The sequence below is a fragment of the Talpa occidentalis genome, unplaced genomic scaffold, assembly GCF_014898055.3.
Source record: "Talpa occidentalis isolate TD23 unplaced genomic scaffold, MPIMG_talOcc4v2.1 talOcc4.6, whole genome shotgun sequence".
Classification (NCBI taxonomy): domain Eukaryota; kingdom Metazoa; phylum Chordata; class Mammalia; order Eulipotyphla; family Talpidae; genus Talpa; species Talpa occidentalis.
Window position 1 is genome coordinate 65,086,471 of NW_023604972.1, and position 12,949 is coordinate 65,099,419.

Genomic DNA, 12,949 nt, shown 5'->3' on the forward strand with positions numbered 1-12,949 from the left:
AGCTTTGTTTCTAGATGAATTTAATGAACTTTCCATAAAAAGGTCTCACATTATTATTAAGTATGTAATTATTCCCATGGAATGATTTTTTTACCCATTAGACATCTTTTAAAAGCATGGTATTCTATTTAGGTTTTTGTTACATATTTTTGCTATAATTTGACTTATGTCTTATCTTTTTCCGTAAGTGTTGTGATAATTACTTTTTTTTTTTTTTTTTGACTTATATCTCAGCATATTTTATTTTTTTTTTTTTTATAAATTTTATTGTTATATTCCCCATACAATTGCAGCCCCCCCATTCTGACCCCAATCCCTCCCCTCCCGCCCCCGCCCCCCTAAAAGTGTCTCTGGTTCATAGTTTTTTGTTGATTTTGATTTTCACTTTCTTATAGTTATTCATTTTCCTGGTCCCTTATTTAAGTTTTCTAGATTCCTGCTATGAGTGAGACCATCCGGTTTTTTCTTTTTCTTTTTGGCTTATTTCGCTGAGCATGATCCCTTCCAGCGCCATCCATGTTGCTGCAAATTGCATGTGTTTATCTTTTTTGAATGCTGAGTAATATTCCATGGTATATATGTACCACATCTTCTTGATCCAGTCATCTATTTTTGGGCATTTGGGTTGTTTCCAAAGCTTAGCTATTGTAAAGTGCTGCTATAAACATAGGGGTGCAGGTGTTCTTTGGAATTGATGTTTCTGTGTCCTTTGGGTAAATACCTAGGAGTGGAATTTCTGGATCATATGGAAGCTCTATGTTTAGTAGGTCCAGAAATCTCCACACAGCTCTCCATAGTGGTTGGACCAGTTTGCACTCCCACCAACAGTGCAGAAGAGTTCCTTTTTCTCCACACCCTCGCCAACATTTGTTGTTGCTAGTTTTTTTAATATGTGCCATTCTCACTGGTGTGAGATGGTATCTCATGGTAGTTTTGATTTGCATTTCCCTGATGGCAAGTAATGTTGAACATTTTTTCATATGCCTGTTGGCCATTTGCATTTCCTCTTCAGAGAAGTTTCTTTTTAGCTCTTCTGCCCATTTTTTGACTGGATTATTTTCTTTGTTGTTGCTGAGTCTCATCAGCTCTTTGCAGATTTTTGTGATCAGTCCTTTATCATTAGTGTTGGGTGCAAAAATGTTCTCCCAGTTGGTGGGGTTTCTCTTTGTTTTTGTTATTGTCTCTTTTGCTGTGCAGAAGCTCTTTAATTTGATGTCGTCCCAGCTGTTTATCTTTGCCTTCACTATCACTGCTTTGGGTGATGTCTCTGTAAAGATGTCTTTGATGTGCAGATCACGTAGTGTTTCGCCTATATTTCCTTCTATATATTTTATGGTTTCAGGTCTTATGTCTAGTTCTTTAATCCATTTTGAGTTGATTTTTGTGTATGGTGTGAGGTAGTGGTCAAGCTTCATTCTTTTGCATGTAGCGACCCAGTTTTCCCAGCACCATTTATTGAACAAACTTTCTTTGCTCCAATGCATAGTCTTTGCTCCTTTGTCAAAGATTAGTTGACCATAAATCTGTGGATTTATTTCTGGATTTTCTATTCGATTCCATTGGTCTGTATGTCTGTTCTTGTTCCAATACCATGCAGTTTTGATGATTATGGCTTTGTAGTATAGTTTGAAGTCTGGGAGTGTAATGCCTCCATTCCCTTCTTTTTTTTTCAGGAGAGCTTTGGCTATTCGGGGTTTTTTGTGATTCCATATGAATTTCATCAATAATTGTTCTATTTCTTTGAAGAATGACATTGAAATTTTGATTGGAATAGCATTGAATCTGTATATTGCTTTTGGAAGGATGGCCATTTTAATAATGTTTATTCTTCCAATCCACGAGCAGGGGATGTCTCTCCATTTCTTTGTGTCTTCTTCTATTTCTTTTAACAGTGTTTTATAGTTTTCCTTGTATAGGTCCTTTATCTCTTTTGTTAGATTTATTCCCAAATATTTGATTTTTTTTGTTTCAATAACAAAAGGGATGGTTTTTTGATTTCTTCTTCTTCAGATTTATTGTTTGTGTATAGGAAGGCTACTGACTTTTGCGTGTTGATTTTGTATCCTGCCACTTTACTGAACTGATTGATGAATTGAAGTAGCTTTTCTGTGGAGTTTTTGGGGTTCTCTATGTATAATATCATATCGTCTGCAAATAGTGATAGTTTGACTTCTTCTTTTCCTATTTGGATTCCTTGGATGTCTTTCTCTTGTCTTATTGCCCTGGCTAGGACTTCCAGTATTATATTGAAAAGCAGTGGTGAGAGTGGACATCCTTGTCTTGTTCCAGATCTTAATGGAATTGCTTTCAGCTTTTCACCATTGAGAATGATGCTGGCTGTTGGCTTGTCATAGATGGCCTTTATGATGTTGAGGTATGTTCCTTGTATCCCAAGAATTTCAAGGGATTTTATCATGAATGGGTGTTGCACTTTGTCGAAAGCTTTCTCAGCATCTATTGATATTATCATATGGTTTTTATATTTCTTTTTGTTGATGTGTTGGATAACGTTAATTGATTTTCGGATGTTAAACCATCCTTGTGCCCCTGGAATGAATCCTACTTGGTCGTGGTGAATTATCTTATGGATACATTGTTGGATTCTGATGGCTAAAATTTTATTGAGGATTTTTGCATCAGTGTTCATTAGGGAGATTGGCCTGTAGTTTTCCTTTTTAGTGTTGTCCTTGTTCGGTTTTGGTATTAGTGTGATGTTGGCTTCATAGAACGTGTTTGGTATTGTCCCTTCCTTCTCAATTTTTTGGAAGAGTTTGTGAAGGATAGGCACTAATTCGTCTCTGAATGTTTGGTAGAATTCATTTGTAAATCCATCAGGTCCTGGGCTTTTGTTTTTGGGGAGGTTTTTGATTACCATTTCAATTTCGCTAATTGTAATTGGTCTGTTTAGGTGTTCTATTTCTTCTTTATCTAGCTTTGGGTGATTGTAGAGTTGTAGGAATTTGTCCATCTCCTCTAGATTATTAAACTTATTTCCATATAACTGTTCATAGTAGTTACTGATTATTCTTTTGATTTCTGCTGTGTCCGTTGTGATTTCTCCTCTTTCATTGATGATCCTGTTTATTTGTGCTTTCTCCCTTTTTTCCTTTGTGAGCCTGGCTAGGGGTTTGTCTATTTTATTGATTTTTTCAAAGAACCAGCTCTTGGTTTCATTGATCTTTTGGATTGTTTTTTTAGTTTCAATTTCATTTATTTCTGCTTTGGTTTTATTATTTCTTTTCTTCTACTGGTTTTGTGGTTTTTTGTTGTTCTTTTTCTAGATTTTTGAGCTTCGAGATTAGGTTGTTTCTTTGAGTTCTTTCTTGTTTCTTGATGTGAGCTTCTATTGCTATATATTTTCCTCTTATTACTGCTTTTGCTGCATCCCATACATTTAGGATATTGGTGTCCTTCTTGTCGTTCAATTCAAAAAATTTTTTAATTTCTTCTTTGATCTCCTCATTAGTCCAGTGGTCTTCCAGTAGTGTGGTTTTTAATCTCCATGAGGTAGGAAAGTTCCTTGCCTTCTTTTTATGGTTTAGTTCTAGTTTGATGCCTTCATGGTCAGAAAAGATGGTTGGTATGATTTCAATCTTGGTGTATCTGTTGATGTTTGTCTTGTGCCCCAGTATGTGATCGATCCTGGAGAATGATCCGTGTGCGCTTGAGAAAAATGTGTACTCCGTTTTTTGGGGGTTTAGTGTTCTATAGATGTCTGTTAAGCCCAATTGCTCTAGGTCCTTATTTAGAGCTTTGGTTTCTTTACTTATTTTTGTCTTGTTGATCTATCCATTGTTGATAGTGGTGTGTTGAAGTCTCCCACTACGTATGTGTTTTCTCTGATGTCTGTTTTCAGAGAAGACAACAGCTGTCTGATATATTTTGGTGCTCCTTCGTTTGGTGAGTATATGTTAATGAGTGTTATTTCTTCTTGAAGTATTGTCCCCTTGATCATAATGTAGTGACCATTGGGGTCTCTTTTTATCTTTTTGAGTTTGAAATCTGTTTTATCTGATATAAGTATAGCTGTTCCTGCTTTCTTTTTTGGCCCATTTGCTTGTAGGATTGTTTTCCATCCTTTGACTTTGAGCCTATTTTTATCTTTTGTAGCTAAATGTGTTTCCTGGAGACAGCAAAAGGTTGGGTTTTGTTTCTTAATCCAGGCTGCAACTCTGTGTCTTTTTATTGAAGAGTTTAGTCCATTTACATTTAGAGTTAATATTGATATGTTAACATCTGTATTTGCCATTGTGTTTGTCTTTCCTTTGATTTTATTTATTTATTCTTTTAATAACTTTTTTTTTTTTGGCCTTCTTTCATTGTTATTCGTCCATCTGAGGTTCTGGCTTTAGGACTCCTTGTAGTATTTTTTGGAGTGGGGGTTTAGTTGCAATGAAATTCCGGAGTTTCTGTTTGTCTGGGAAGGTCCATATTCTTTCTTCAAAGAGGAAGGAGAGCTTTGCGGGATAGAGTATTCTTGGTTGGCATCTGTTTTCTTGGAGTCTGTTGACTATGTCCCTCCACTCTCTCCTTGCCCGTAGTGTTTCTTCGGAGAAGTCTGATGTCAGCCTGATTGGCTTTCCTTTGAATGTTATCTGTTTCTTCCCTCTTGCCAGCTTCATTATTTTTTCCTTGTCCTGGATTCTTGGGAGCTTTACTATTATGTGTCTTGCTGTATTTTTTCTTTCGTCGTGGAAGTTTGGTGTTCTTCTTGCTTCTTGTATATCAATTTTCAGCTCCTTCTTCACATTTGGGAAGTTCTCTTCAATTATCTCTTTGAATATTTTCTCTGTTCCTACTTCTCTCTCCTCTCCTTCTGGTATTCCTATAACTCTTATATTTCCTTTCCTCATGGAGTCAGATAGTTCTCGAAGTCTTTCTTCATTCTTTTTCCTTCGTACTTCTCTTTCCTTTTCTGTTTTGGTTCTTTTTATTTCTGTGTCTTCAAGAGCACTTATTCATTCTTCCATTTCATCAATTCTGCTTTCATTGCTTTTCCCAGAATTCTTTAGTTCTTCCACTAATTCTTTGATCTCCTGCATTTCTTTTACTTCCCTCTTTAGGGATTCAATTTCATTCTTCTGATCGTTGATTATTTTTCCCTTATCATTGTTTTCCTTTATGACTTCTGTCAGTTTTTTAATCACGGCAATTTTAAATTCTCTTTCTGGAAGGCTCAGAAGTTCTTCCAAGTTGCTGTCGTTGCCATCTGGGGGCTGGTTTCTTTTTGTGGTGTGCTTTTTCTCTGGAGAGTTGCTAGGTTGCGTGTGGTTCTTCTGCTCCCTACTGTCTGTTTTCTAATTTGCCGTATGCGTTGGGACACTGTGTTGTTGGGACTGGCCGGCATCTTGGGTGGGCTTCTCTTCTCCCCTCTGGTTTCTCCTGGAGTCATCTGTCAGTTTCTAGCAGTCTTTATTGGAGAAAGGTCCCTGTCCTAAAATGTCGATGTGGGGACACACTCCCCTGTGCGCCTGGTCTGCCCCAGTGGTGGGTTCCTGCTCCCCCTCTGGGCTTGGACTGCAGGCCAGAGGGGGTCTGGCGTGGGCGAACTTCCCCCGCTCACCTCTGGCTCCTGAGGAAGCCTTCTGCAGGTAGTCTTTACTGAAGAAATGTCCCTGTTCTAAAATGGTGATGTGGGACACACTCCCTGCGCGTCCGGTGTCAGGCACACTCTTCTGCGTGCCTGGTCTGCCCTGGCTGTGGGTGCTCGCTCTCCCTGTGGGCTCAGACTACTTGTTCGGAAGGGGCCGGGTGTGGGCTAACTCCCCAGCTGGCCACTAGCTCCTTCAGGAGCCTGTGCTGTCTACAAGTCGCTAGGTGGCGCCAAAGATCTCTCCTAGAGCCCTTGGGGAGCTGATTTTCCACGCCGTGGGACAGGGAGCAAAGCGGGGATGGTAGGGTACACCTCAACGGCTTTGGGGTGCTGTGTCTGCCTTGTGCCCCACCGTCGTGGGGAACCCACGCCCCTAATTTCGTGCCCCGGGTCTCAGTTCCAAAGCCCTCAGTTCCAGGACGCGGGCTGTAGCCCAGTTCAGTGGCGCGGGAAGGGCGCCTTTTGCACCGCTCCCGTGCCTGGGCGCCTGGTTCCTGCTTACTCAGGGAGGGACCTTCACCTCAGTGAGGACCTCCGCGCCTCCCAGCAAGCCTAGGTCGTCTCCCAAGCCTAGGTCGTCTCCCAAGCCTAGGTCGCAGGCGCGGGGACCTGGGCAGCCGCGATCCTGGTCTGCACTTGCTTTTCAAGCGCGCCGAGCGCGCCGCTATCCGCGCAAGCTTACCGGCAGCCCGGGCTGTGTACGCGTCTCCCGGGGTCTTTGTTCTTCTCTAATGGCGCCCGGAGCCGTTCGCTCACTGCCCCGGCGAATCCTGCAGGGTTCTCCACAGCTCCCGTTCACGGGGTGTGGTGGCTGAAATAGTTCCTTTCCACTCACAGTCCCGCTTGCTGCGTCCGTTTTTCTTGTTGGCCGTTTTGGTTTGTTGTTTCCTCCCCTCTGCCGGTGGGAGAGTGCCGCCTCTGTGGGCGGGGGAGGGGAGCAGGGTTCTGCGCTTCCCTCCCTTCTGGTCCTCTTTTATGGCAACTTTCTTCTTTGGGCAGTTTGCTGGAGTCACCCATTTATCTTCCGTGTCCCGGTTCTCACTGGGACCTGCCGCTTTTCCTCCCTATTCACTTTTTTTAATGGGAGATCTTACTCGCAGCGTCTCCTCGCCGCCATGTTGCTCCGCCCCTGATAATTACTTTTTATTATTCTAATGTGAACTTAGATATTTTACATTTTTCATACTTTATTTCAGAAAAAAACAAGCTTTATTATTCACTTAAGATTGAACCAGTGGGGGGGCCTCCCTGGTGGCACAGGGGGTTAAGCACCTCACTATGAAGCAACCTGAAGCATCTGCAGCATGAGTTTGATCTCCCGCAGGCTGGCCAGGGAGCAACCCGCATGGCAAAGCAAATCTCTCCTATCTCGCCTGCTGCTCCCCTCAGCAGTATGTTTAAGTCAGTCTGCCTGTTCTGTTCCCACTTTGTCTCTGGTGGATCCTCTCACCCCCCACATCTCTGGCCAATACCCCAGCTCTTGTTTGTATAAATAAATAAAATCTTAAAAAAAAAAAAAAAGGTTGAATCAATGGGCCTCCGTGGTGGCATAAGGGGTTAAGATGCAAGCTATGAAGTTATCTGCAGCCACTGCAGCACGAGTTTGATCCCTGGCTAGGGAGCTACCCACATGGTGCAGCAGACCTCTCCTGACTCAGCCTGCTGCTCCCCTCAGTAGTGTGTTTCAGCTGATCTGACTGTTCTGCTCTCCACTCTATCTCTGGTGAATCCTTCACCCACCCCCAGAACCTTCGGCCTGTACCCCAGTTCTTGTATGCATAAATAAATAAATCTTTTTATTTATTTTATTTTACAAGAACCAGGGTACAGACCAGATGTGCGGGAGGGTGAGAGCATTCACCAAAGACAGAGTGGGGAATAGAACAGGCAGACTGACGAAATACACTGCCAAGGGGAGCAGTGGGCGAGACGGGAGAGGTCTCCTCGCCATGTGGGTTGCTCCGAGGCTGGCGGGGATCTAACTGGCACTGCAGAGGCTGCGGACAGCTTCACAGCGCTGTGCTCAACCGCCTGTGCCACCAGGGAGGCCCCGTAAATAAATAAATCTTTAAAAAAAAAGATTGACCCAAGTATATTTGAGATATAATACCCTATAACTTTTTTTTTAGCCTATTGAAGAGATTCAACTAGGTGTAATTTTCTTTTTCTTTAGAAGAAGTAAGTTTCTCAACTATTTAGTTTCTCTTAAAAGAAAGATTTATTTTGGTTGTGAAATGATAACCTGTAATTTTTAATAAAGTATAGGTTTAGGATTACTAGATTGATCAGGTTATACCAGTAATCAGTAGATGTTAGTATGACTTGATGTATATTTTTAAGTTCATTTTTTCTGGGTTGACATGGAAAGTAAATTATCCCATTCTGTGATGGGATTCTGTCTTATTTTTAGTAATCATGTTCTGCAATGTATAAAACTATTAAATTGCTTATGTTACTTTGAAGTAAAAGAATACTTGAAATTCTAACAGTAGAGCATTGATTTGAGGGTCCTCGGTATCATATGAGGGTGTCCATGAGGTCAAAACTATTTGCATAATACCATCCGGACATTATTTGTGTTTTTCACATGTTGATATTTGCACTGACAGTTGTACAAAAGCAATTGTGGGTAAAAAAATTGTACTTTGGTACATATGAATCAGGGTAGTAGTTAGCACCAAATTGTACTAATACTGTATTCATTACCATAGAATATGTGAGATAAAAGCATACCAGTTTTACTTAAGAATGTCTGTAATGAAGCAAGAAATTATTTAAAAAATCTCAACCTTTGGGCCTCCCCGGTGGCGCAGTGGTTGAGCGCTGGGCTGCGAAGCTGTGCGCAGCCTCTGCAGCGCCGGTTCGATTCCTGGCTGCTCCCCGGCCACCGGAGGAGGGTCCCACATGGTGCGCAGACCTCTCCTGCCGCCCGCTGCTCCCCTCAGCAGTATACTTCGGTGCTTCTGCCTGCTCTGCTCCCTGCTCTGGCTCGGTGAATTCTCTCACCCTCCCGCACTTCTGACTGTACCCAGTGCTTGTATAAACAAATAAATAAATCTAAATTATTAAAAAAAAAAATCTCAACCTTTGTGTATACACTGAAAAAAATTTCTGTGTGAGGAAATGCTAAGTACGTTAGTTTTCCACCACCCTATCCACATTTTGTTTTCACTTACCTTAGCTGCTTTTACTCTCATTCAGCCTTGGCTAGAATATGTTATGTACAGTTTGATATTGAGAGAGAACAGTTTTATTTCAGTGTATGGTCATAATCAATTTTAATAATTAATTTGTTAATCTCTTTACCTAATTTATGGATAATTTCTTCATAGGTATGTTTGTGTAGGAAAAAAAGAAACATTGTTTATATCAGGATTGGAACTAACATGTTTGCATACATCTATTGGGGATGTTGGAAAATATAGTAAAACTCTTCCATTGCATTACAAAGTCAGATGGTTGTTTTTAAGAAAAGCACTTAAACAGTTGTTTGAGTTGTGAACTGATGTGATGGGGTTGCTTTTTTTAATGGAGTAATATTTTTCTTGAAAGACAAAACTTGGTTTTTCATACTTGGTAGATGTTTTTTCAGGAGTTCATGAGGTTAACTTTTCACTTAAGGAATACAAGTAATAGTGTATTGGTGATAAAATTGGAGTATTAAAGAGAACATTAGAATTTTTGAAAGCTTGTATCACTTTGTGATTAGCAGTCCCCCCAATAAAGAATCTTTAAATAAGATCAGTATTAACAAATGTGAAACTTTGAAACAGTACAATGAAATAAGTCAATATTTGGAATATATGCATAACTTTATAACCTAATTTTTTTTTTTTTTAAGATTTGCTTGTTTATACAAGGACTGGGGTACAGGCCAGATGCACGGGAGGGTGAGAGGATTCACCAGAGACAGAGCAGAGACAGAACAGGCAGACTGTTGAAATACACTGCTGAGGGGGGTGGCAGGCGAGTAGGAGAGGTCTGCTTCACCATGTGGGATTCTTGCAGATCGGCCAGGATTGAACCCGTGCTGAGGAGGCTGCGGACAGCTTCACAGCGAGGCGCTCAACCACCTGCGAGGCCCTAACCTTATATTTATAATGACACTAATACCTTGTATGCATAATTACCTTGTATGCATAAAAAATTTAAAGTGCAAGAGACCAATATATTTTTATGTAACAGTTGGAAACATTGATACTGTCTCAGATTTCACATGGCAACTAGCCTTTATAAGAACTACCATTTGGGGGGCCTCACTAGTGGCACACTGGGTTGAGCACAGCACTGTGGAGCTGTCCACAGCCTCTGCAGCCTGGATCAATTCCCGGCCGTCCAGGGAGATACCCACATGGCTCAGCAGACCTCTCCTGTCTTGCCTGCTGCTCCTCTCAGCAGTGTATTTCAGTCTGTATGCCTGTTCTGTTCCCCATTCTGTCTGTGAATCCTTTCATCCTCCTGTGCCTCTGGCCTGTACCCAGCTCTTGTATAAATAAATAAAATCTAAAAAAAAAAAGAACTACCATTTGTCAGCTTTTTGTAGTATCAATGAATATCCACAATTATCTAAAAATGTTAATGAATAATTTCCTGGTTCCAACTACATGTATGTGTGAGACTGACTTCTCTTCATCTGTTCATTAATAGTTTAGATTTAAATGAATCACTGAATAAGTTTGTCTTTAATTAGTTTTTAGTATGTTATCTATCAATCTAAATAATCAATGTAGAAAACTTTTTGGGATATCTCTGAATAACTTCTAATAATATAAAGGTTCACATCTCCTTGGTGGCGCAGGCGGTTGAGCGCAGCGCTGTGAAGTTGTCTGCAGCCTCTGCAGTGCCGGTTCAATCCCCGCTGGCCTTGGAGCAACCCACATGGCAAGCAGACCTCCTGTCTCAACTGCTGCTCCCCTCAGCTGTGTATTTCGCCACTCTGCCTGTTCTGTTCCCCATTCTGTCTCTGGTAAATCCTCTCACCCCCCTGCACATCTGGCCTGTGCCCCGGCTCTTGTATAAATAAAATAAAATCTTAAAAAATAATACTATAAAGGTATTTGAGACTTTGTGGTCTAGAGGAATCCACATATAATTTAAGAGCTTTATAATCCAAAATGTACATATTTTGACTTAAAGTAATACTTTGAGGTATTTTTTGAATGGGGATGTAGATTTTACATTCATCAGATTCTGAATTATTTGAAGTCATTATTCTGGAACTTTTCTAAACCTTCATTTTTGTTTTGTCTTTAAAGTGCAACAGAGAAAACCAAAAATGAAGCAAAATATTATTAGCAAAGTTATATTATTTCTTTTTCAATTAAGCATGGCTGGTTTCTGGAACAATCTAAAAGATGTTCTATGACAATCTGTGAAATACTACTGGTAGCTTTCATTTTCACGATGACTATTCCATATCTGAGTTAAATGGATATCATTTTATTTAAAAAATTTGTAGTAGTACAGTTCATTGCCATTTTGGAATGTATGTGGGAGTTAACTCACTCTTATGGGCGCATTTAGCCTATTAGTGGTACCGTTTACTATGTAACATGATGGCTAGTGAGGTTTCTGATTTCTGTTTTCTTCTGTTAGCAGATAATCTCAGTGATACCTTGAAGAAACTGAAGATAGCAGATGTTGACAGAACTGAGGATTGCTTAGAAGGATGCCTGGATTGTCTGCTTCAAGCCCTGGCTCAAAATAGTAAGTCTGAGAGCTTCTCTCATGGTGTAGGGGTTAAGTCTCAGTGTTACCACTGCTATGGACTGACTTCTATCCTCAGCCAGAGAGCTAAACCACATACGGTGCAGTAGACCTCTCCTGTCTTGCCTTCTGCTCCCCTTAGCATTGTAAATCTGCCTGTTTTGTAAATCTGCCTGTTCAGAAAATCTCTGGTAAATCCTCTCACCCCTCTGTACCTCTGACCTACACCCCAGTTCTATACAAAATAAAAATAAATAGAACTTAAAAAAAAATAGTAAATTTGATTATTTGCACTCCAATGCCACACATAAAAAGTCAAATCAGCAGTCATTCCAAAATTGATTTAGCACGTAATTAATTCCATTTATATTAATTTGAATTCTTTTGAATTCTGTCCCTGAGTTTTGTTGTTGCTTTGCATGATTTACCTACCTGTGCTACCTCCTCATGTCCAGCCCAAGGTTGTCAGGCAAAAGAAAGGAGGACTTGATTGGTGGTAGTGGCATTAATACCAATCCTGGGAGGGTGACCATTTTATCTAACAGTAGTGGCACAGGCGGTTTTTTTTTTTTTTAACACATAAATTAAATTTGTGCTTAAAAGATTGACTTTATGTGTGGACACTGGGGGGAGGGGGAGAAGGGGAGCATAAAACAGTTTTGTTTTCTGAGTTCTTATGGTCATATTTAAAATATTTTTATTATAAAATCATTCTACGGTAAAAGAATATGTATGCTTAGGTTCAATTGGAAAGAATCATCAGAATCCAACTTTCAGTAGGAAAGTAGTCATCCAAAAATCCCCTAAAATTGAGGTAAGACTTATTTAAGCCTAATATCTTAAATAACACCAGTGGGGCCCTCCCTGGTGGCGCAAGGGCTTAAGCACTGCACTGTGAAGCAGTCCGCAACCTCAGCAGCATGAGTTCCATCCCTGGCTGGCCAGGGAGCAACGCACATGGCGAGGCAGACCTCTCCTGACTTGCCTGCTGCTCCCCTCAGCAGTGTATTTCAGTCATTCTGCCTGTTCTGTTCCCCACTCTGTCTCTGGTGAATCCTCTCACTCCCTGCATTTTTTGTTGGCCTGTACCCCAGTTCTAGTATGTATAAATAAATAAATCTTTAAATAACACCAGCAATGAGAATTATGCAAATCTTCATTGACTAACATATTGTATTATTTTATTTGATACATATTTATATTTACTAGTTTACAATGAATAAATAGATATATGATTTTTATTTGTTCCCTTAATTTTTCTTGGTCATTCTATAGTTTCTGCTATACTTTTTTTTTTTTTTTTTTTTTTTTGGTGGGGCCCTCACCAGTGGCCGGAGATCCAACTGGTGCTGCAGAGGCTGCGGGCAGCCTCGCAACCCAGCGCTCAACCACTGTGCCACCAGGGAGGCCCTCTGCTATACTTGTTTTTAATTATGCCATTGTTTTATCCTGGAATTAATCATGAAGCTGACAGAGATTTTAGGTAAACTGTATGTCGTTTAAAGTTTAATTTCAAGTTCTCAGATGTGTGTGCTACCCCTTTAATTTTATTGAACGGTATTTTGAAAATCTAATATGATTGCAGTATTCATCAGCAAAAGGAATTCATTTTAAGTCTAACCTTAAAAAATTATTTTTTCAGTAATTTAC

General features: G+C 40.3%; 1 protein-coding gene across 4 annotated transcripts in view; it reads left to right on the forward strand.

The window, feature by feature from the left end:
* RAP1GDS1 (Rap1 GTPase-GDP dissociation stimulator 1) overlaps positions 1 to 12,949 on the forward strand; it is a 326,851-nt gene that overhangs the window by 39,502 nt on the left and 274,400 nt on the right. For 3 of the 4 annotated variants that reach the window (XM_037529845.2, XM_037529841.2, XM_037529842.2), the window contains exon 2: positions 11,189 to 11,299. In XM_037529845.2, coding sequence (XP_037385742.1) covers positions 11,189 to 11,299 — 111 coding nt within the window. The remainder of the gene's footprint in view (positions 1 to 11,188; positions 11,300 to 12,949) is intronic. The other variant, XM_054687846.1, reaches the window with a different exon arrangement.